This window comes from Mytilus galloprovincialis, chromosome 1, assembly GCF_965363235.1.
Source record: "Mytilus galloprovincialis chromosome 1, xbMytGall1.hap1.1, whole genome shotgun sequence".
Classification (NCBI taxonomy): domain Eukaryota; kingdom Metazoa; phylum Mollusca; class Bivalvia; order Mytilida; family Mytilidae; genus Mytilus; species Mytilus galloprovincialis.
In genome coordinates this window covers 444,635-468,824 of record NC_134838.1, presented here as the reverse complement: position 1 = coordinate 468,824, position 24,190 = coordinate 444,635, and the positions used below count along the sequence as shown (strand labels likewise).

General features: G+C 34.5%; 2 protein-coding genes and 1 pseudogene across 4 annotated transcripts in view; 2 read left to right on the top strand and 1 right to left on the bottom strand.

The window, feature by feature from the left end:
• Window positions 1-7,129, top strand: part of LOC143062156 (large ribosomal subunit protein eL29-like) — a 35,572-nt gene extending 28,443 nt beyond the window's left edge. For all 3 annotated transcript variants that reach the window (XM_076233968.1, XM_076233958.1, XM_076233963.1), the window contains exons 2-4: window positions 848-912; window positions 1,244-1,308; window positions 7,025-7,129. In XM_076233968.1, the coding sequence (XP_076090083.1) occupies window positions 876-912; window positions 1,244-1,308; window positions 7,025-7,102 (180 nt within the window). In that variant the 5' untranslated portion in view covers window positions 848-875 and the 3' untranslated portion in view covers window positions 7,103-7,129. The remainder of the gene's footprint in view (window positions 1-847; window positions 913-1,243; window positions 1,309-7,024) is intronic.
• Window positions 1-24,190, bottom strand: part of LOC143062138 (rabenosyn-5-like) — a 215,860-nt gene that overhangs the window by 23,068 nt on the left and 168,602 nt on the right. The window lies entirely within an intron of this gene.
• Window positions 14,615-16,506, top strand: LOC143062100 (uncharacterized; annotated as a pseudogene).

The window sequence follows — 24,190 nt, the reverse complement described above, 5'->3', positions numbered from 1 at the left end:
CAGCATAAGGAATTGAAAAATATGGCCGTGTTTACACCTCCAAAATTACTATGAATACAGACAAACTGGTACATCCAGGAAAGTTTTAAGGCATGGCAGGAACTAGATATATAAAAGTTATATGAAGTCTACGTTTCAGAAAATAAAAAACTTACCTGGATTTTGATGTTCATTTTTTTCCAGTCTGCAGAAGATAGCAAAATAAACAAACACCCGAGTTTCATTTGATACGGTCCACTCAGTTACACAGTTTAAACCTGTTAAATCACCTATTGTTTACAGGTGTCTATTGTCCATCTATTGTCCATTTAAATCAATACTACTCACAACATTGAATATATGAGGGGAGCTTCTCAATCGTTTTCACTACTTAGTTAATTTTTGCACCTTCTGCAGGAACGAAAAAAAATGGATAGTAAAATCTAGAAAAGTTTATAATTTTCTGAAACATAAAATGCATTTAAAATTTATATATCTAGTTCCTGCCATCCCTTAAAACTGTTGCAGGTGTACAGGTTAGTCTGTACTCAGAGTAAAATTTGGGGTGTAAATACGGCCATTTTAGCCAAAAGGTTATGATGAACCTTAAAAGATGAAATTAGGTGCCAGGAGATAGCGAGAATGCAGGTTACAGCCACCTATAATTGTAATTTAGCCTACTACTTCAATTATAAGGGAAAGCCTTGATTTATGTAATTTTAACAACATAAGAATTGACAGAAAAGGTGCCTCTTTCCATCTGGCTGGATTATCTGATCAAAGCACCAACAATGTTTTGATTGTGCATTTTCTCCCTCAATTTAAACATTAGTATATTTTATCAATAACATTGTTTTGTGTTTTACAGGCTGAAATACTAAAGCAAAAAGAACAGAATGGCAAAGTCCAAGAATCATACGGCTCATAATCAGAGTAGGTAGTCAGATATTTGAAAAGCTTTCCACATAATTCATATTCATCTTCTTAATTAAAAGGCCCTTCATCATTGCTAATTGGAAAACAATTCAAACCAAAACCCCATATTCTTTTTTTTTCTTCTAAAACCTGAAAGGCAAAGTTGACCTTTAGCATAAATTAATTATGCTATGCTACTGAAAGGTTAAGTTCCTGCTCCATCAATGACCCCATAAGTTATTATATAACACAAAATACTTGTTTTACTTCTGTTAAAATAAGATGGCTTGTAAAAAAAAAAGACTTACTGGAAACTTTTATCCTATGTTTTCCTTTTGTTTAATTTCAGATCGAAAACAGCACAGAAATGGCCTTCACAAACCAAAAAGATACAGATATCCTTCACTTAAAGGAGTAAGTTATGATTATATATGTATCTCACACAGAACAAAGTTCTGTACTAGGGTATAATGTTTTTACCCATCTGTAAAAATTCTGTATGAAACTTTGCTGATGATATAAAGGACATACTATGTATATTTCGCGTATTGACATGACATTATGATTCAACCTTTATTCTAGAATGCTAGAAGTTATGCCTATTTGAACATTGAATTTTGGCCTAAATATACTTCTTCAGCAGTTTGTCATTGCGACTTCTTTGAAACCACAATACAGATTTTAAAATTTTAAATTGTTTGTAGATTTACTATGTAGGGCAAAGTATGTAGATATACATATCAACATGAAACTAGGATTCAATTTAAACCACACAACATAATTTTATGAAACTTAGTAGTTATATTGAGGACATAATATGCTAAGCTGCACATCCATAAGAATTTTTTTATCAGTTGACTTTTATAGAAGTTTTAAGTCTTTAAACTTAGGAATCTGGTGAGATTGTGTTTTGTCCAGTAATAATGTTGGGATGTAGGATATGTGAGCACGCTTATTAAGGATTGTTAATTAAAGAACTAAATTGGCCATTTACCCATGTCTGGTTAAATATACCTTTTTTTATCAGACTCTTTACATGGCCATATATTAATGGATCAGTAACCAAGATCGTTTGTTATTATAACAAATGTATTGTGACACTTATCTAACAACCAATCTGGCAAATAAAGTTAAATAAAAAAGTTGTCAAATAATCTGTACATTAGAAACGCTTTGTTCTTAAACATAACAAAAAAGTAACCCAAATTGCAGTGTGAAATCATCTCTTCATTTGAAAGATTTAGCCCAACAGGTAGTGAATGATTGTCATTATAAAGCAAGTCTTACAAAAAAGTCTATATCAAGAACACTAGTAAACACTAATTAACAGCCTGCACCAAAATCTATGCCAACTACTAGTCTGAAAATCAAGATCCAACAATTATCTTGTGTGTCTAAACAAATATTTGGAATAGAATAATTTACATGAATGGGGCATTGTACTTGTGGCTAATAGTGCAGACTGAATTTTCAAAACTTTATGATAATACCAATTCTGGACTTCTTTTATTCTTATAAATTAATTATTTGTTTTAAATTAAAATAACAAAAATCAGATTATAAGTTATGAAAAATTGATATAAAACTAAAAGGGAGATAATTTTCATTACATACTCAACTATATTTATAATCCATTAAAATTAATGCTTTTAACCAATTTGATGAAACACTTTACTCATATTATTTATAAATTTCAGTTTTCTGATTAGAAATCATAGAAGTTTAATAACTTTTTCACCAATATTTAGAACTTGTGACATTTAAACTGTTTTAATCATGGAAGTTCCTGTATCTAATAAGTTGAACTAATTTAAGATAGAGAGTTCAATACTACATGATACTAACTGCGAAATCAGTCCGTATTGGAATGCAAGAATTATTGTTTTACTCTGTAAATTCCAAATACAGGAACTAAAACCTTATACTATCGAGGAGCTAGACTATTTTACCAGTTGATGAGTTTGAAGTGATTTATTAGGAACTAAAACCTTATACTATCAAGGAGCTAGACTATTTTACCAGTTGATGAGTTTGAAGTGATTTATTCATGCTGCAACGTTAACTGTATAGCAAGTGAAATGCAGTGATTTATTTGTTGCCTTCTACATTGTACTTCAAGATTTATTATTTTAAAAATTACAAAAAAGTCTATTTACCTCACTAGGTGGACCCAAAACATGGAGTCTATATCAAGAACACTAGTTAACAGCTCTCCTCTTTTATCTGAATTATAAATTTTTATGTTAAATTCAAAATGTTTTTTTACCTTTTGATCTCTAACAGATAGTAACTGCACTTTCAGTGCAAAATTGTAAACAATTAAAAGCAATCCATTGATATGCATAATCTGTACCAGATAAATGAAATGGCCATTTACCCATGTCTGGTTAAATATACCTTTTTAGATCAGACTCTTTACATGGCCAAATATTAATGGATCAGTAACCAAGATCGTTTGTTATTATAACAAATGTATTGTGACACTTATCTAACAACCAATCTGGCAAATAAAGTAATACAAAAAAGTTAGTAAAAACTGCACACAAAAGAAATGCTTTGTTCTTGCACAAAACCAAATAGTATTAATTAGTACTGTCAAAATTAAATTTATGAAAAATGGCCTCGTTAGCCCTCTCAAAGGTACAATTCTTGCCAGATTTTTATAAAATTTGGAACTATAGGCTAATATCAGCAATATCTCGGATAATTTCTAAAATGGTGGGTGACCCACTTACAGTACCCCTCTCGTAGCTGAGGGGGCATTAAGTTTTACCCTTGTCTGTATGTCCCTAAGTTGGTTTCCATTCATTAACTTTACATTGCCTCAACCAAATGTTATGAAACTTGTACACAATTCTTATTACCACTAAATACAGATCAAGTTTGAATTTTGGTGGCGTGACTTCACTGTTCTAGAGTTATGCCCCTTTACAAATGGAATAATTGCTGAATTTTTTGTTTCCATTCTCTAACTTAAGGCCAGGGTTTTTTAATTTGTTGGTTTACGGATTTCTCAATGAAAAAGTCGGGTCGGTCGGTCGGAAAAAAAATTAAAAAAAATATATCTCAAGACAGAAAAATATGCAAAGAAAAATTATATTTCACCTTTTTAACAATATATTTGGTTTGTTATTTGATCACCATTTCTTATATATATATTAGTTCGATGAAATATATTTTTCAGCTGCCATAAACATCTCATGACATCGTCTAATAATTTTCTTTGAAAAGATGAGGTTTGTGTCCACGGACAAAGTCGAAATTTAATCATCATTTCACAAACGCAGCCCTTAATAAATTTCAGGAAACTTGGTGGTTAATGATCTCCAAACACGAAAACTGATCAAGAAAAAGCAAAAACATCGTACAAAAATGAGTTTCAACACACATGTCAAAACCGTATTAGACTCGTCCACTGCAAAAATGAGGATATCGGGTTCATTAGTTGTCATGCATTACCATTTTTTTTATATCCAAATGGACAATTTTTTATTATCAATGAGACAAGTCTGGAGAAAATTCCACAGGATTCGTTTTCATTAAGTTCTTCAACAGTTAGACAAGTTCATTTTCCATTTTTCTATCTTACGGAATGATGACAAATACGGGAAGCGAACTTAATATGGTATGGGTTTTAAACACAGGTTTCGTTCTGCAAAATTATATGCGCAAACGACATTTCAAGGTCAGTTATGATTGATTCATCTATTTTTAGAAACGTAAATTGGAAGTTTTGGTTTTCACAACAGAAAGTGTTGTCAATTCCCTTTAGTGTTAATGCATTTCTTTTCATAAAAAAGGATTATTATTTTTTTTTCAGAGATAATGGTTTTGTTAAGGTCGGCGGGAATAAAAAAAAGCATGAAAAGTCAATTTTATTTTTATTCTGCAAATCGGCAAAATTGGGTCGGCGGATCCGTAAACCAACAAATTAAAAAATCCTGGCCTAAGTTTGCCCCAAGAAAATGCTATGAAACTCATACACAATGCTTATTTCCACTAAATGCAGATCAAGTTTGAAATTTTGGGGTGTCATCTTTATGTTGTGGAGTTATGTCCCTTTACAAGTGGATAAATTGCTGAATTTTTGTTTCCTTTCTATAACTTTAGTTTGCCTCAACCAAATGCAATGAAACTTATATACAATGTTTATAACCATAAAATACAGATCAAGTTTGAATTTTGGTGGTGTCACTTTAACTGTTCTAGAGTTCTGCCCCTTTACAAATGGAAAATTGCTGATTTTTTTGTTTCCATTCTGTAACAAGTTAGCCTCAACAAATGTTATGAAACTTGTACACAATTGTTATTACCACAAAATACAAATCAAGTTCAAATTTGGGTAGCGTTACTTCTCCTTTTTTCAGTTGTGTCCCTTTCTAACTTTATATGTTAGACAAGCAGGGGGCATCATCTGTGTCCAATGGCCACATATCCCATTTAAATTGAAGTGTTATGCCACTTAAAAATATTAAAAAAAGGGCAACTGTGGAGGCATTGGAACTCTGTTCTTTTATTTTGATTGTAAATATTAAAAGGTTTTTTTTAGCTTTTGATCTCTAATATTAAAGCAAAAAGTTGCAGCACTATCGATGCAAAATTGTAAACAATTAAAAGCAATCCATTGATCACCTGTGCCAAATAAAATATAATGGCCATTACCCATGTCTGGTTAAATATATCTTTTTAGATCAGACTCTTTACATGGCCAAATATTAATGGATCAGTAACCAAGATCGTTTGTTATTATAACAAATGTATTGTGACACTTGTCTAACAACCAATCTGGCAAATAAAGTAAAACAAATAAATGAATTCAAAATCAGTAACATAATTAGTTAACATAGTTTGGCTCCAGTCATGCTTCAGTGATTCCTTTTATAATCAACAAAATTTTTCCCACAAAAACATGAAAAAGGGTAACCCTGGCCCGCTGTGCCTTTGGCTGCTGATAAAAAAAGTGGGAGAATATTTAATATAGAGTAATCCTTGATATGCACAATTTGTACCAGATAAAATAAAATGGCCATTTACCCATATCTGGTTAAATATAACTTTTTAGATCAGACTCTTTACATGACCAAATATTAATGGATCAGTAACCAAGATCGTTTGTTATTATAACAAATGTATTGTGACACTTATCTAACAACCAATCTGGCAAGTAAGATGTGATAAAGATGATAAGGTTTTAATGTGCATATTCAAAATTTTTTGTCTTACAAAACCAATTATTTGAGCCCTTCCACCAAATTGGGAAAATTGTTAAACTATAAAATGGTTTGATGTGTTGGAGCTCTTGATTTTGTCATTTGATAAGGAACTTTCCATTTTGAACTTTCCTCGAAGTTGGGTATTTTTGTAAAGTTACTTTATCTCCATTTTAAATTCATTTTCTTGATTTATCAAAGTAAAAAAAAGTGAGACTTGGATATACTGTACTACAGGGTCACAATGTCTTATTTTGTGATTAGATTAGTTGATAGTGAACCGCTAGTGGTAGGTCACTGATATTTGGTTAGGAGCTATTTTACCATTGGTACATATCATTTCTATAGAGATTATACATCCCCAGCTGTCACTTAGTCATTGTCTTTTGACATCAAACTTTTGCCTAGTTTACTTGTGACCTGGACTTTCAGTGCAAAAATGTCACAAATATTGTTCAAGTACTTAGTAAGACTTGATATGCTACACCTTAGCCAGATAAAATAAAATGGCCATTTACCCATGTCTGGTTAAATATACCTTTTTAGATCAGACTCTTACCATGGCCATATATTAAAGGATCAGTAACCAAGATCATTTGTTATCATAACACATGTATTGTGACACTTGTCTAACAACCAAACAGTCAAATAAAATGAAATAAATATATATATACAATTGTTGATAGGAATGCTTAGAAATCATTGTTGTCAATTTAAACAGAACTAAACTCCATGATATAGTCAATTTCATGTCAGAATTTAGGTCATTTTGATGGGAAGATTATAATAGTAAGTATTATGAAACTATGTAATGCATGATAGTCAATATGGGCTTCAATGAGCTAGCCATTTGACATTATACTTTTAATGAGAAGGTCATGTATTTTTTAAGTTGTTAATATGATTTTATTTGTTCACAGGTTGACCCTAAGTTCTTGAAGAATCTGAAGTTTGCCAGGAAACACAACAAGACAGTGACGGCGAAACCAACTAAATAGATGTCCAATAAATTGATGTCTCGTCAATTCATTTCAATCATTTTATGCCTGTATGTGTAAATATAACAAGATGTGGGTATAATTACCAATGAGGCAACTAAGCACCATAGTTCAAATCACTTGAATGTAAGCAAACGTAGTCTTTTTAATATGAGCATAACCCATACAGTATAATATATAGTTGGCTACAAATGAGCCCAACGTGGTCAAATATCAAACAACTGAAACAAGAAAAATATAAACAAGCAGGACAGACCACCACTGAATAACAGTTACATCCTCCTGACTAGTATTGTAACAGCACAACTTAAAAACTTACTGCAAAAATAAGTTTTATATGGCTTACGGGGCGTTCATTTAATTTTTGGGATACGATTGCTTTCAAGCAATCTGTAGACTTATACCGGTGGCTCAGAGCATTTCCCTCACGTCAATCGTTTTATTCTAAACATTAAGGAACATCTCGGATTCTTATGATTGTCTTGCTTTAAAAGGTAAAAATAAACAAAGTGATTGAACTTTAACAACTTTCCTATAATGTTCTTTTCATAATCTTCATGTTTGATAATTCCCTTGACTTATATGCGTGTTTTTAACAACACGGAAAATCAGAAATAAAGCAGTATTTATATTTAGTGTTTTTATAAATTTAGAACCACGTCAGAGGGAATTCCCAGTTTTGATAAAATGCGAGAGTTCTCTGAATTCCGATCAATCTATTTCTGTCATATAAGAACTGAAGTGGAGTTTTTGTCGAGCCTGCAACTTTTGTTGCAGAAAGCTCGACATAGGGATAGTGATCCGGCGGCGGCGGCGGCGGCGGTGTTAGCTAACTTCTTAAAAGCTTTATATTTTAGAAGGTGGAAGACCTGGATGCTTCATACTTTGTATGTAGATGCCTCATGTTACGAAGTTTCCGTCTGTCACATGTCCAATGTCCTTGACCTCATTTTCATGGTTCAGTGACCACTTGAAAAAAAAGTTCAAATTTTTTGTAATGTTGAATTCTCTCTTATTATAAGTAATAGGATAACTATATTTCATATGTGCGTACCTTGCAAGGTCCTCATGTCTGTCAGACAGTTTTCACTTGACCTCGACCTCATTTCATGGATCAGTGAACAAGGTTAAGTTTTGGTGGTCAAGTCCATATCTCAGATACTATAAGCAATAGGGCTAGTATATTCGGTGTATGGAAGGACTGTAAGGTGTACATGTCCAACTGGCAGGTGTCATCTGACCTTGACCTCATTTTCATGGTTCAGTGGTTATAGTTAAATTTTTGTGTTTTGGTCTGTTTTTCTCATACTATATGCAATAGGTCTACTATATTTGTTGTATGGAATGATTGTAAGGTGTACATGTCTAGCGGGCAGATGTCATGTGACCTTGACCTCATTTTCATGGTTCAGTGGTCAATGTTAAGTTTTTGAGTTTTGGTCTTTTTATCTAATACTCTATGCTATAGGTCAACTATATTTGGTGTATGGAAATATTTTATGATCTTTATGTCAGTCGCGCAGGTTTTATTTGACCATGACCTCATTTTCACGGTTCATTGCACAATGTTAAGTTTTTGTGTTTTGGTCTATTTTTCTTAAACTATTAGTAATAGGTCAACTATATATGTTGTATAGAAGCATTGTTAGCTGTACATGTCTGCCTGGCATGGTTCATCTGACCTTGACCTCATTTTCAAGGTTCATTGGTCTTTGTTTAGTTATCTTGGTTAATGTTAAGTTTATGTGACAGTTGTTATAATGCTTAACTTCATACTTAGGACTATCAACATAATATCAATGATTAGTATAGAAGGCGAGACATTTCAGCGTGTGCACTCTTGTTCTTATATGTTACCGTTATGAAACTGATATTTGAGATTGTATTTCCATAAAGAAATAGAGAACCATCTAGGTCGTTTAATAAACATTTAATAGGCCTATACGTTCTTGCTTCAGGGTTTGTTTTGGAAATTATGCGCATGCGTAGAGTTTTCTTGACTTCAAGGGGTTTTAGATTGAATGGTTGCTCTAGATTCCCCACTCAATTAATTAATTTATAACTCATGTGATCTTTTTTATATATGCCCGGTATTGAGGGTTATTGTTGTTGCATAGTTTTAAATCATATGCATCATTTAAATTAAAATAAATATCGTCCACATCGTAGAACACCCCTTTCGGCGAAATGGAGTCTTCCATGTTATCGTTTCGAGTTGTCTCCCTTCCGAAAGTAAATTCCGTGAATTCTGAAACTGAGTATTAGCTCGTTCTGTCAATAAACGTCGTATTATATTAATAAAGATTGCAGTTTAAACCGATAAATGTGTACGAAAAGGAGTCATGATCACTGACCCAAAGGAAATTAAATATTTAAAGAGTTAGGAATGGGGTGCCTCCTAGAAATAACGTAGGAAAATAGGTGATCAGTCCGAGATTGCTCTGACGTCCAACGGCTGTTTTGCCAGACAAGCTGGGGCCGTGGGACCACGGCCCCATCTTGTCTGGCAAAACAGCCGTTGGACGTTTAGAGTAATCTCGGACTAATAGGTGATAAGATAATGGTGAAATACCTTCTCTCACTCTGAGTCTCGGTCACTGCTGTGGAAAGTAAACTTGGAATTGATAGTACAAAAATAAAACACAATAGGTCTAATTACATTTCATACACTATTATCCGGGATTGTCTATTTTGTAACTATTTTACATGTGCAGTAGAATTAGTTTTAAAAATAATATCCAGCTACATGTATACAAATTACATACATGTGTCAATGAAACAACGGCAATCGTATCCCTCAGAGCAATCTCCTCTTTGATTAGATGGCTTATGGTGGGTTTATTTAATTTTGTGGATACTAATTATCGTATATTGAGGAAAGCTTGCTTTTTCGTGAGTATTTGATTTCGTGATCACCAGAAATCTGGATACAAGCCACAATTCATTGTTTATTTGATTTTATTCAAATTTTTGGTTTGCCTGTACCAACCAAATCTACAAAAACAAGAGGCTGTCACAACGACAGCAAACCGGATTTATTAACATTTATTTGTGTCCTGGCTATATCACAAGAACCATTACTGATGAATGGTGAAAGTGAAAATCGTCAATATCAAATTTGACCTCCATTTTGTCATCAGTATCAACATATTAAAATTTGAAAAGCTTAGATTGAATGGTTCATGAGTAAATGCAACAACCTGAATGGAAACGCCATTTTACGATCTTTCAAGAACCATAACTCCTGAACGGTAAAAGTCAAAATCGTCATTATTGAACTTGACCTCTATTTTGTCATCAGTAACAACATATTAAAATTTCAAAAGCTTTGGTTGAATGGTTCATGAGAAAATGCACGGACACGACGGGAAAAACCATTTTTCAATCTTTTCAAGAACCATAACTCCTGAACGGTAAAAGTCAAAATCGTCATTATTGAACTTGACCTCCATTTTGTCATCAGTAACAGCATATTAAAATTTTGGAAGCTTTGGTAGAACAGTTCATGCATAAATGCACGGACACGACTGGAAACTCCATTTTTCAATCTTTCAAGAACCATAACTCCTGAACGGTAAAAGTCAAATTCGTCATTATTGAACTTGACCTCCATTCTTTCATTAGTAACAACATATTAAAATTTGGGAAGCTTTGGTAGAACAGTTCATGCGTAAATGCACGGACAACTCCATTTTCCAATCTTTCAAGAACCATAACTCCTGAACGGTAAAAGTAAAAATCGCCATTATTGAACTTGACCTTCGTATAGTTGTTAGTAATAACATATTAAAATTTTAAAAGCTTTGGTTGAACGGTTCATGAGTTAATGCACGGACAACATTTGATTGCCGCCCGCCCGCCCGACAGCCCGCCCGCCGTACATCCCCAAATCAATAACCGACATTTTTGTCACAAAAATCCGGTTAAAAATGATGCCCCACAAATAAAAATGAATTCACAGTAACTCGGAAGATTTACTTGAAACATAAAAACACACATTTAGTTCTATCTAAATGTTGTGGAGGCTTATAAGTCCCTTAGTTACTGACGAGGTTGAAGGGGACTTTAGGTTTGCATTCCATCTGTCTGTCTCCATTTGTCAGTCAGGTGTACAAGTTTTCCACTTTTTAGCTCACCTGGCCCAAAGGGCCAAGTGAGCTTTTCACATCACTTGGCGTCCGTCGTCTGTAAACTTTTACAAAAATCTTCTCTGAAACTAATGGGCCAAATTTAACCAAACATGGCAAAAATCATTATTAGGATAACTAATTTAAAAATTGTGTCCTGTGACTTGTCTAACCAACCAAGATGGCCGCCATGGCTAAAAATAGAACATAAGGGTAAAATGCAGTTTTTAGCTTATAACTCAAAAAACCAAAGCATTTAGAGCAAATCTTACGGTGGTAAAATATCTATCTGCCCTGAAATTTTCAGATGAATCGGACAACCCGTTGTTAGGTTGCTGCCCCTGAATTGGTAATTTTAAGGAAATTTTGCTGTTTTTGGTTATTATCAATATAATTTCTTTCGTTTGAACGTAGTGAATAAGAGTGAAATTATTTTCTCTTGTTTGTTCATGATGTATGTAGGTGTCATGCTTATCGCACGGTAATTTTTCCCGCCAAAACGGGGGTTTTGGTCATTCAGCACGACAGCGCCGAACCGTCAACACACATTTATCTAAAGTTTAATTCTTAAGTAAGTTGGTAAATTTTATGTAATGTCGGACCCTGAAGAGATGGAAACCCCAGAACAGGAGGTGTCTCTTAGAGACGTTATGAAAGCTGTTAAAACCCAGGGTGAATTTAACGAAAAACTTAGGAAAGACATTTCCGAATTAAAACATGAAGTTCACGGGTCTACTGTTGCAGTTGCTTCCCAGGTTAAAAAGTTAAAAACTGAATCTCAATATATTTGGAAATATGAGGGAAATAAGGTTCAATTTCTACTAAATACTGAATTTTTAGAAGACCTGACACAAGCTATTTGGGCCATTGATAATTCAAAGACCGACTACGCACGGGAAACTATTACTGAAGTAATTGACAAGATTAAAAGACGAAATAAACTTAAGATTGCCGATAGTAGTGAAGGGGGTTGGGAGACTGTTAGGCAATATGAAAGTAATCCAGTGGCCAGTAACTCCGACGATGAGAGCAAAATTAATAAAGCTGAGAGTAGGGCGATACGTAAACGTAATGCAAAAGGAAAAAAGTCTGCTTCTAAGAAGGCTAATTATTCTGCTCCCAGTACTCCTTCTCAATTTGTTGATACTTTCCAAACAAAAAATCAGCCCTTTCGTGAACCCCAGTCATGGTACAATGGTCAAGCCTTGTATCAAAATCAACCCAGCACGAGCGGATATCAACGACAAAATAGACAAGGAGCATGTTATGGTTGTGGATCGTTCCAGCACTGGAGAAGCCAGTGTCCCTTCATTCCCAGACCAATCCAGCCAAAATCGAAATAGTATAGACTTTATAAAAGATGAGTATAATTGTAGCATAGATTATTTAATTGTAAATAATACAACTAAAGTATCTTCGATAAGTAACTCGGATAATCTCACTAATGATTACTACGAGTATGAACAGGGACAGGCACATATTATTGTGAAGGACAGGCTTAAAAGTCACTATTCTTTTTGGAAAAATGTTGGTTGTTATGATTATATTTTAGATACTATTTTGAATGGTTACAAAATTCCTTTTTAGCTCACCTGGCCCGAAGGGCCAAGTGAGCTTTTCTCATCACTTGGCGTCCGTCGTCCGTCGTCGTCCGTCGTCGTTAACTTTTACAAAAATCTTCTCCTCTGAAACTACTGGGCCAAATCAAACCAAACTTGGCCACAATCATCATTGGGGTATCTAGTTTAAAAAATGTGTGGCGTGACCCGGTCAACCAACCAAGATGGCTGCCACGGCTAAAAATAGAACATAGGGGTAAAATGCAGTTTTTGGCTTATAACTCAAAAACCAAAGCATTTAGAGCAAATCTGACATGGGGTAAAAATGTTTATCAGGTCAAGATCTATCTGCCCTGAAATTTTCAGATGAATCGGTCAATCGGTTGTTGGGTTGCTGCCCCTGAATTGGTAATTTTGAAGAAATTTTGCTGTTTTTGGTTATTATCTTGAATATTATTATAGTTAGAGATAAACTGTAAACAGCAATAATGTTCAGCAAAGTAAGATCTACAAATAAGTCAACATGACCAAAATGGTCAGTTGACCCGTTTAGGAGTTATTGCCCTTTATAGTCAATTTTTAACCATTTTTCGTTAATTAAAGTAATCTTTTACAAAAATCTTCTCCTCTGAAACTACTTGTCCAAATTAATCCAAACTTGGCCACAATCATCTTTGGGGTATCTAGTTTAAAAATGTGTGGTGTGACCTGGTCAACCAACCAAGATGGCCGCCACGGCTAAAAATAGAACAAAGGGGTAAAATGCAGTTTTTGGCTTATAACTCAAAAACCAAAGCATTTTGAGAAAATCTGACATGGGGATAAAAATGTTTATCAGGTCAAGATCTATCTGCCCTAAAATTTTCAGATGAATCGGTCAATCGGTTGTTGGGTTGCTGCCCCTGAATTGGTAATTTTGAGGAAATTTTGCTGTTTTTGGTTATTATCTTGAATATTATTATAGATAGAGATAAACTGTAAACAGCAATAATGTTCAGCAAAGTAAGATCTACAAATAAGTCAACATGACCAAAATGGTCAGTTGACCCGTTTAGGAGTTATTGCCCTTTATAGTCAATTTTAACCATTTTTCATAAATTAAAGTAATCTTTTACAAAAATCTTCTCCTCTGAAACTACTTGTCCAAGTTAATCCAAACTTGGCCACAATCATCTTTGGGGTATCTAGTTTAAAAAATGTGTGGCGTGACCTGGTCAACCAACCAAGATGGCCGCCACCGCTAAAAATAGAACATAGGGGTAAAATGCAGTTTTTGGCTTATAACTCAAAAACCAAAGCATTTTGAGGAAATCTGACAGGGGATAAAAATGTTTATCAGGTCAAGAACTATCTGCCCTGAAATTTTCAGATGAATCAGTCAATCGGTTGTTGGGTTGCTGCCCCTGAATTGGTAATTTTGAAGAAATTTTGCTGTTTTTGGTTATTATCTTGAATATTATTATAGTTAGAGATAAACTGTAAACAGCAATAATGTTCAGCAAAGTAAGATCTACAAATAAGTCAACATGACCTAAATGGTCAATTGACCCCTTAAGGAGTTATTGCCCTTTATAGTCAATTTTTAACAATTTTCATTAATTTGGTAAATTTATGTAAATTTTTACCAAATATAGTTCTCTGTTACTAATGGGCAAAGTTCATGATAGATATAATTGTAAGAAGCAAAATCGTTCAGTAAAGTAAGAACTTCAAACACATCACCATCACCAAAATACAATTTTGTCATGAATCCATTTGTGTCCTTTGTTTAATATGCACATAGACCAAGGTGAGCGACACAGGCTCTTTAGAGCCTCTAGTTACAGTACCCCTCCTTCTATATGCTTAAAAAACAATCGATCGGCAATCATCCATAGCGAGTTTGTTACCGAAGCTATACATGATCTTCTTATAAGGGGTTTGATTGAGGAATGTGAATTTCAACCTCGTGTTGTAAATCCTCTTACAGTTTCAGCGTCGGACGGTAGGAAAAAACGCCTTATTTTAGACCTCCGTCATGTTAACAAACATCTTTGGAAATCAAGTGTAAAATTTGAAGATGTTCGCATAGCCATGCAGTTTATCACAAACAATTCTTTTTGTTTCCAGTTTGATATTGTGTCGGCATATCACCATGTTAATATTTTTATGCCACATACAGAATTTTTAGGGTTTTCCTGGAGGCATGAAAACACCGAAAAATGGTATAAGTTTTTGGTTCTCCCGTTTGGACTTTCGTCAGCATGTTATATATTTACTAAGATCACAAGACCACTTATAAAAAAGTGGAGGGGTGAAGTAAACAAGTTTTAATGTACCTAGATGATGGTTTAGGCACTCATACGGACGAAGAAACTTGCAAAACTATGTCCAATCAAGTGAGAAGATTTAATTCAGAGTGGATTTGTTCCTAAAAATGAAAAATCTAAATGGTCACCTATGAAACTTTTGGTATTTTTGGGTTATTCAATTGACACAAACCGTGGCACTATAACCATTCCGAACGAAAGAGTTCAAAAGGTTTTAAAAACTATTGCTGACGTTGAATATTATGTATCTAAACATGGCAAAGTCCATGCACGATTGGTTGCTTCTTTAGTGGGACAAATAGTGTCCATGTCATACGTCATTGGTAACGTTGCTTATATCATGTCTAAACATTTAAGCATTGATATTTTAAGTATGACTTCGTGGAATAGTTGTATTGTTTTATCAACAGAAAGCTTGATACAAATTAAATTTTGGAGAGAAAATTTAGAACACGTAAATGTTAAAAAGTTTTCTTCAGATGTGTCATGTCAATCTGTAGTTTATAGTGATGCAAGCAATACAGGATATGGTGGCTATGTTGTAGAAACACCTTTTAATATAGCACATGGTATGTGGTCCGAATGTGAGGCTTCAAAGAGTTCTACGTGGAAAGAGCTAAATGCTGTTAGAAATATTCTATTATCTATGATCAATGTATTAAAAGATAAACGAATTAAATGGTTCAGTGATAACCAGAATGTAGTAACTATTGTGGAAAAAGGTAGTATGAAACCTGAGTTACAGGATATTGCTATGTGCATTTTTGAGAATTGTTTGATACATAATATATCTATCGATGTAGTTTGGGTTCCTAGAACCTTGAATGAGAAAGCGGATTTCATAAGTCGTATTATTGATTATGACGATTGGGGTATTGACGAACAGTTATTTATGTATGTAGATTCCCTATGGGGACCTCATGAGATAGACTGGTTTGCAAATGATGACAATCATAAGTTAACGGTATTTTATTCCCGTTATTGGACGGTGAACTCGATGGGTATCGATGCATTCACTATTAACTGGCAAGGTGCCAGTGGTTGGTTTGTACCACCTGTATGTTTAGTGTCTAAAGTAATAAGTTACATGAGGCAATGTTTTGCTCATGGGACACTTGTTTTACCTTTATGGAAGTCGGCAAGCTTTTGGCCGATGCTATGTCCTACGGGTGAAGGGTTCATTAAAGAGGTGAAAGGCTGTATAGATTTACCTACTAACAAGAAATTCTATACTTCTGGTAAAGGGAATAAATCAGTATTTGGAAATATTGATTTACCCTTCAGGGTGTTGGCTTTGAGACTTGATTTTGAACCTTTTTAACAACTAATATAAAAGTTCTTGAGTTGGTGGCGGTAATGTTACAGTTGGCCTGAGGGGCTGTGGTGGTGGTTTAATCTTAAGTGAAATGCGAGACGAGTTAGATTGTGAAAGTGTTTATATACAAATTGTATGTGCTTTGTACATTATGTTTTAATGTGATTTTTATTTTACATATGTTTTTGCAGGCTTTCCAAAGCGATCTGTTGGAATTACCTGATACTTTGATTGAGAAAATCCATTTACTTCCTGATCTGTTAACCGAAAGTAAATCTAACAACACCGTTCAAAATTATTATTATGGTTTTTTGAGATGGAAAAAATGGGCTTTATCTAATGGAATATCTAGTGAATTTATTTTACCGGCCAAACCAATACATGTGGCTATATATTTAGCATGTTTAGTGCAACAAAATCGTACGCCCAGTCCTATCAATCAAGCGTTTTATAGTATTAGATGGGCACATAAAATTATTAGTGTTATTTCTCCTACAGATTCTGATTTAGTGAAAAATATTCTTGAAGGAGCTAAGAGACGTCTATCTGTTCCGATTAAAAAGAAAGAACCGATCACTCCAGATATGCTTTCACAGATGTTCGACAGGTTATATTGCGAAAATAATCTTTACAACCAGCGTACTATTTCTGCTTGTTTGTTATCTTATTCTGGTTTTTTACGTGTTTCTGAATTGCTGAATTTGAAAACCTGTGATATTCAATTTTTTCTAAGTCATATGTCAGTATTAATACAGAAAAGTAAAACGTATATTTACAGAGATGGTGATCGAATAATCATTGCTAGAACCGGGAATAAATTATGTCCTGTGAAGAACTTGGAGAGTTTTTTTAGAATGGAGCAATAATCCACTTGATACTGATGTTTTCGTTTTTCAGAATTTGACAAAAACCAAGGAAAATTATGTGTTCCAAAAAGAAAACAAACCTCTTTCTTATACAAGAATGCGAGAGCTATTTATAGAAGCATTTTCTCCGATTGTGCCAAATATAAAATCTTTTGGCCTTCACAGTCTAAGGTCTTCTGCAGCTTGTAATTTTGGTATTTCTGATAGACTTTTCAAAAGGCATGGACGTTGGAGGTCGGAGACAGCAAAAGACGGTTACGTTAAGGACTCGTTTTCGGACAGAATGTTAGTTTCACAAAATTTGGGTCTTTAGTATATTTTTTCCAAAATTAAATTATTAGTGCTTTCTTACATATTGTCCCTTTCTTTGGTTCAGCAGCGGCGTTGTCGTGTGGCTTTGCACTTTATTTATGAGTTTATTGTTTTCTTCATACTGTTTTAGCAGTATGTCATTTACAATTTCATCAATACGAAGTATTTGTGGTATATGGTATATGAGACCAATACGAAGTATTTGTGGTATATGGTATATGAGACGGCATTGAGTAGTAATTCTGTTTTTTGAATACAGAATGAAGTTTGTGACAAGAGAATGAATATTATTATAGATACAGATAAACTGTAAACAGCAAAAATGTTCAGCAAAGTAAGATTTACAAATAAGTCAACATGACCGAAATGGTCAGTTGACCCCTTTAGGAGTTATGGACCTTAATAGTCAATTTTTAACCATTTTCTGTAAATCTTGGTTATCTTTTACAAAAATCTTCCCCTCTTAAACTACTGGGCCAAATTGAACTAAACTTGGCAACAATCATCATTGGGATATCTAGTTTTAAAATTGTGTCCGGTGATCCGGTAAACCAACCAAGATGGCCACCGTGGCTAAAAATAGAACATAGGGGTAAAATCAGTTTTTGGCTTATAACTCAAAAACCAAAGCATTTAGTGCAAATCTGACATGAGGTTAAATGGTTTATCAGGTCAAGATCTATCTGCCCTGAAATGAATCTGACAACCCATTGTTGGGTTGCTGCCCCTGAATTGGTAATATTAAGGAAATTTCGCTGTTTTTGGTTATTATCTTGAATATTATTATAGATAAAGATAAACTATAAACAGTAATAATGTACAGCAAAGTAAAACCTAAATAAGTCATCATGACCAAAAGGTCAATTGACCCATTAAGGAGTTATTGCCCTTGATAGTCAATTTTAAACAATTTAAAATTTGTAAATTTTCACTAACATTACCTACTGTAACTACTGGGCCAAATTCATTATAGGGATAATTGCAAGCAGCAAGAATGTTCAGTAAAGTAAGATCTACAAACATATCACCATCACAAAAATACAATTTTGTTATGAATCCATCTGTGTCCTTTGTTAAGTATTCACATAGACCAAGGTGAGCGACACAGGCTCTTTAGAACCTCTAGTTTTTATAAATGCATGAAGATATTGATTTGATGTTTGGTACAATGTTCTATTATGACAATTTAAAGATGAAGTTAGATTTATGTATCGGTCTGATAATTCTGTGCAGAGTTATTGTCCTTGAACTTTTAAAAAAAATACTGAAATAATCAGTTTTCTTCACTGTTTAGCTCACCTGGCCCCTTTGGGTGGACCAGCTGAGCAAGCTTTTCTCGTCACTTGGCGTCCATCGTCGTTAACTATTACACCCCTACTTTTTGGTGGGGTTCCTTATTCTTTAGTTTTCTATTTTGTGTCATGTGTTCTATTGTTTGTTTGTCTTCTTTAATTTTTAGCCAGGCGTCAGTTTATTTTCGATTTAGGAGTTTGACTGTCCCTCTGGTATCTTTTGTCCCTCTTTTACAAAAGTCTTTTCCTCTGAAACTACTGGGCCAAAGTTAACCAAACTTGGCCACAATCATCATTAGAGCATCTAGTTAAAATGTGTGATGACCTGACCAATCAACCAAGATGGCTGCTATGGCTGAATATAGAACATAGGGGTAAAACGCAGTTTTTGGCTTATATCTCTTAACTAAAGCATTTAGAACAAATCTAACACAGGGTGAAATTGGTAATCCGGTTGAGATCTATCTGCCTGGAAATTTTCAGAGGTTTAGGTAGCAATACACAGTTAGAAGTTTAGTTTCGCATTATGGCCCCTGTGAATTTTTTAAATATGAAAGTTTTTGTACAATAAAATTGATTTTTAGATAATTGAAGAATAATATAGCCTTCTTAGTGGGTTTATATGAACATTAAAATTGTTTTTAACATGTTTTATAGGCCATTTATATGATTGACAGTCCGTATTTTCCTATCCGTACCGTTCATAGGTCCATACATTATTGTAGTGTTTATCAACAAAGATTTTGCGCTCGATCTTTTCAATTCAATTTTATGGAAAAACGAGCAGATAAGCATATGATTTTTTTGGGACCACTTGATAGATATAAACCTATGGATTCAGGAAAGGTATTACTGTAATTGATTGAAATTTTCCTTTAGGCCAAATTTTGGAGACTTTTGTGACATGTTCACCCCCCTTTTTTGCTATATTTTGTATCCAAGACATGCAGATTGTTGCCATGGTTACACCCAAGAGGGATTATATTTCACCCTTATGACCATTAGAAATCAAATCTATGGAAGATTCTCTTTCTATAAGTATATACATGCATAACACACATATAAAGCCTTCTTTGTTAGACAGGAGGGGAAAGAGGGTGTTTAAAAATTATGAGTGTCAATTTTAAGTTTTTTTCCTAACTGTGTATTGCTACCTTAGACAACCCTTTGTTGGGTTGCTTCCCAAGAATTGGTGATTTTAAGAAAATTTTGCCGTTGGTTATCTTGAATATTATTAAAGATAAACTGTAAACAGCAATATTGTCCAGCAAAGTAAGATCCACAAATTGTCAGTTGACCCCTTAAGGAGTTGTTGCCATTAGTAGTCAATTTTTCATAAATTTTTGTAATCTTTTACATAAATCTTTTTCTCTGAAACAACTGAGACAAACTTGGCCTAAATCATTATTAGGGTAATTTGTTTAAAAAATATGTCCTATGACCCTGTCCGCGAACCAAATTGGCTGACATGGCAAAAATAGAACAGTGGAGTAAAATACAGTTTTTGCTCATATCTCTGAAACCAAAGCATTAAATATTTTGGCCACGAGCATCACTGAAGAGACATATATTGTCGAAATGCGCATCTGGTGCAACAAAATTGGTACCGTTGATTTTATTACTACCACTGGGTCGATGCCTCTGCTGGTGGACTATTAGTCCCCGAGGGTATCACCAGCCCAGTAGCCAGTACTTCGGTACTGGCATGAAAATACGGATTTTTTGTGTTATTAAAATTTGCTGTTACAAAATATTAGAAATTATTATAAATTAAGGAATGTATCTCCCTCATGCAAAGCTCTGATTCCTTTCACGAATTTGGCTATACTTTTTTGACCTTTTGGATTATAGCTCTTCATCTTTTATATAAGCTTTGGATTTCAAATATTTTGGCCACGAGCATCACTGAAGAGACATATATTGTCGAAATGCGCATCTGGTGCAACAAAATTGGTACCGTTGATTTTATTACTACCACTGGGTCGATGCCTCTGCTGGTGGACTATTAGTCCCCGAGGGTATCACCAGCCCAGTAGCCAGTACTTCGGTACTGGCATGAAAATACGGATTTTTTGTGTTATTAAAATTTGCTGTTACAAAATATTAGAAATTATTATAAATTAAGGAATGTATCTCCCTCATGCAAAGCTCTGATTCCTTTCACGAATTTGGCTATACTTTTTTGACCTTTTGGATTATAGCTCTTCATCTTTTATATAAGCTTTGGATTTCAAATATTTTGGCCACGAGCATCACTGAAGAGACATATATTGTCGAAATGCGCATCTGGTGCAACAAAATTGGTACCGTTGATTTTATTACTACCACTGGGTCGATGCCTCTGCTGGTGGACTATTAGTCCCCGAGGGTATCACCAGCCCAGTAGCCAGTACTTCGGTACTGGCATGAAAATACGGATTTTTTGTGTTATTAAAATTTGCTGTTACAAAATATTAGAAATTATTATAAATTAAGGAATGTATCTCCCTCATGCAAAGCTCTGATTCCTTTCACGAATTTGGCTATACTTTTTTGACCTTTTGGATTATAGCTCTTCATCTTTTATATAAGCTTTGGATTTCAAATATTTTGGCCACGAGCATCACTGAAGAGACATATATTGTCGAAATGCGCATCTGGTGCAACAAAATTGGTACCGTTGATTTTATTACTACCACTGGGTCGATGCCTCTGCTGGTGGACTATTAGTCCCCGAGGGTATCACCAGCCCAGTAGCCAGTACTTCGGTACTGGCATGAAAATACGGATTTTTTGTGTTATTAAAATTTGCTGTTACAAAATATTAGAAATTATTATAAATTAAGGAATGTATCTCCCTCATGCAAAGCTCTGATTCCTTTCACGAATTTGGCTATACTTTTTTGACCTTTTGGATTATAGCTCTTCATCTTTTATATAAGCTTTGGATTTCAAATATTTTGGCCACGAGCATCACTGAAGAGACATATATTGTCGAAATGCGCATCTGGTGCAACAAAATTGGTACCGTTGATTTTATTACTACCACTGGGTCGATGCCTCTGCTGGTGGACTATTAGTCCCCGAGGGTATCACCAGCCCAGTAGCCAGTACTTCGGTACTGGCATGAAAATACGGATTTTTTGTGTTATTAAAATTTGCTGTTACAAAATATTAGAAATTATTATAAATTAAGGAATGTATCTCCCTCATGCAAAGCTCTGATTCCTTTCACGAATTTGGCTATACTTTTTTGACCTTTTGGATTATAGCTCTTCATCTTTTATATAAGCTTTGGATTTCAAATATTTTGGCCACGAGCATCACTGAAGAGACATATATTGTCGAAATGCGCATCTGGTGCAACAAAATTGGTACCGTTGATTTTATTACTACCACTGGGTCGATGCCTCTGCTGGTGGACTATTAGTCCCCGAGGGTATCACCAGCCCAGTAGCCAGTACTTCGGTACTGGCATGAAAATACGGATTTTTTGTGTTATTAAAATTTGCTGTTACAAAATATTAGAAATTATTATAAATTAAGGAATGTATCTCCCTCATGCAAAGCTCTGATTCCTTTCACGAATTTGGCTATACTTTTTTGACCTTTTGGATTATAGCTCTTCATCTTTTATATAAGCTTTGGATTTCAAATATTTTGGCCACGAGCATCACTGAAGAGACATATATTGTCGAAATGCGCATCTGGTGCAACAAAATTGGTACCGTTGATTTTATTACTACCACTGGGTCGATGCCTCTGCTGGTGGACTATTAGTCCCCGAGGGTATCACCAGCCCAGTAGCCAGTACTTCGGTACTGGCATGAAAATACGGATTTTTTGTGTTATTAAAATTTGCTGTTACAAAATATTAGAAATTATTATAAATTAAGGAATGTATCTCCCTCATGCAAAGCTCTGATTCCTTTCACGAATTTGGCTATACTTTTTTGACCTTTTGGATTATAGCTCTTCATCTTTTATATAAGCTTTGGATTTCAAATATTTTGGCCACGAGCATCACTGAAGAGACATATATTGTCGAAATGCGCATCTGGTGCAACAAAATTGGTACCGTTGATTTTATTACTACCACTGGGTCGATGCCTCTGCTGGTGGACTATTAGTCCCCGAGGGTATCACCAGCCCAGTAGCCAGTACTTCGGTACTGGCATGAAAATACGGATTTTTTGTGTTATTAAAATTTGCTGTTACAAAATATTAGAAATTATTATAAATTAAGGAATGTATCTCCCTCATGCAAAGCTCTGATTCCTTTCACGAATTTGGCTATACTTTTTTGACCTTTTGGATTATAGCTCTTCATCTTTTATATAAGCTTTGGATTTCAAATATTTTGGCCACGAGCATCACTGAAGAGACATATATTGTCGAAATGCGCATCTGGTGCAACAAAATTGGTACCGTTGATTTTATTACTACCACTGGGTCGATGCCTCTGCTGGTGGACTATTAGTCCCCGAGGGTATCACCAGCCCAGTAGCCAGTACTTCGGTACTGGCATGAAAATACGGATTTTTTGTGTTATTAAAATTTGCTGTTACAAAATATTAGAAATTATTATAAATTAAGGAATGTATCTCCCTCATGCAAAGCTCTGATTCCTTTCACGAATTTGGCTATACTTTTTTGACCTTTTGGATTATAGCTCTTCATCTTTTATATAAGCTTTGGATTTCAAATATTTTGGCCACGAGCATCACTGAAGAGACATATATTGTCGAAATGCGCATCTGGTGCAACAAAATTGGTACCGTTGATTTTATTACTACCACTGGGTCGATGCCTCTGCTGGTGGACTATTAGTCCCCGAGGGTATCACCAGCCCAGTAGCCAGTACTTCGGTACTGGCATGAAAATACGGATTTTTTGTGTTATTAAAATTTGCTGTTACAAAATATTAGAAATTATTATAAATTAAGGAATGTATCTCCCTCATGCAAAGCTCTGATTCCTTTCACGAATTTGGCTATACTTTTTTGACCTTTTGGATTATAGCTCTTCATCTTTTATATAAGCTTTGGATTTCAAATATTTTGGCCACGAGCATCACTGAAGAGACATATATTGTCGAAATGCGCATCTGGTGCAACAAAATTGGTACCGTTGATTTTATTACTACCACTGGGTCGATGCCTCTGCTGGTGGACTATTAGTCCCCGAGGGTATCACCAGCCCAGTAGCCAGTACTTCGGTACTGGCATGAAAATACGGATTTTTTGTGTTATTAAAATTTGCTGTTACAAAATATTAGAAATTATTATAAATTAAGGAATGTATCTCCCTCATGCAAAGCTCTGATTCC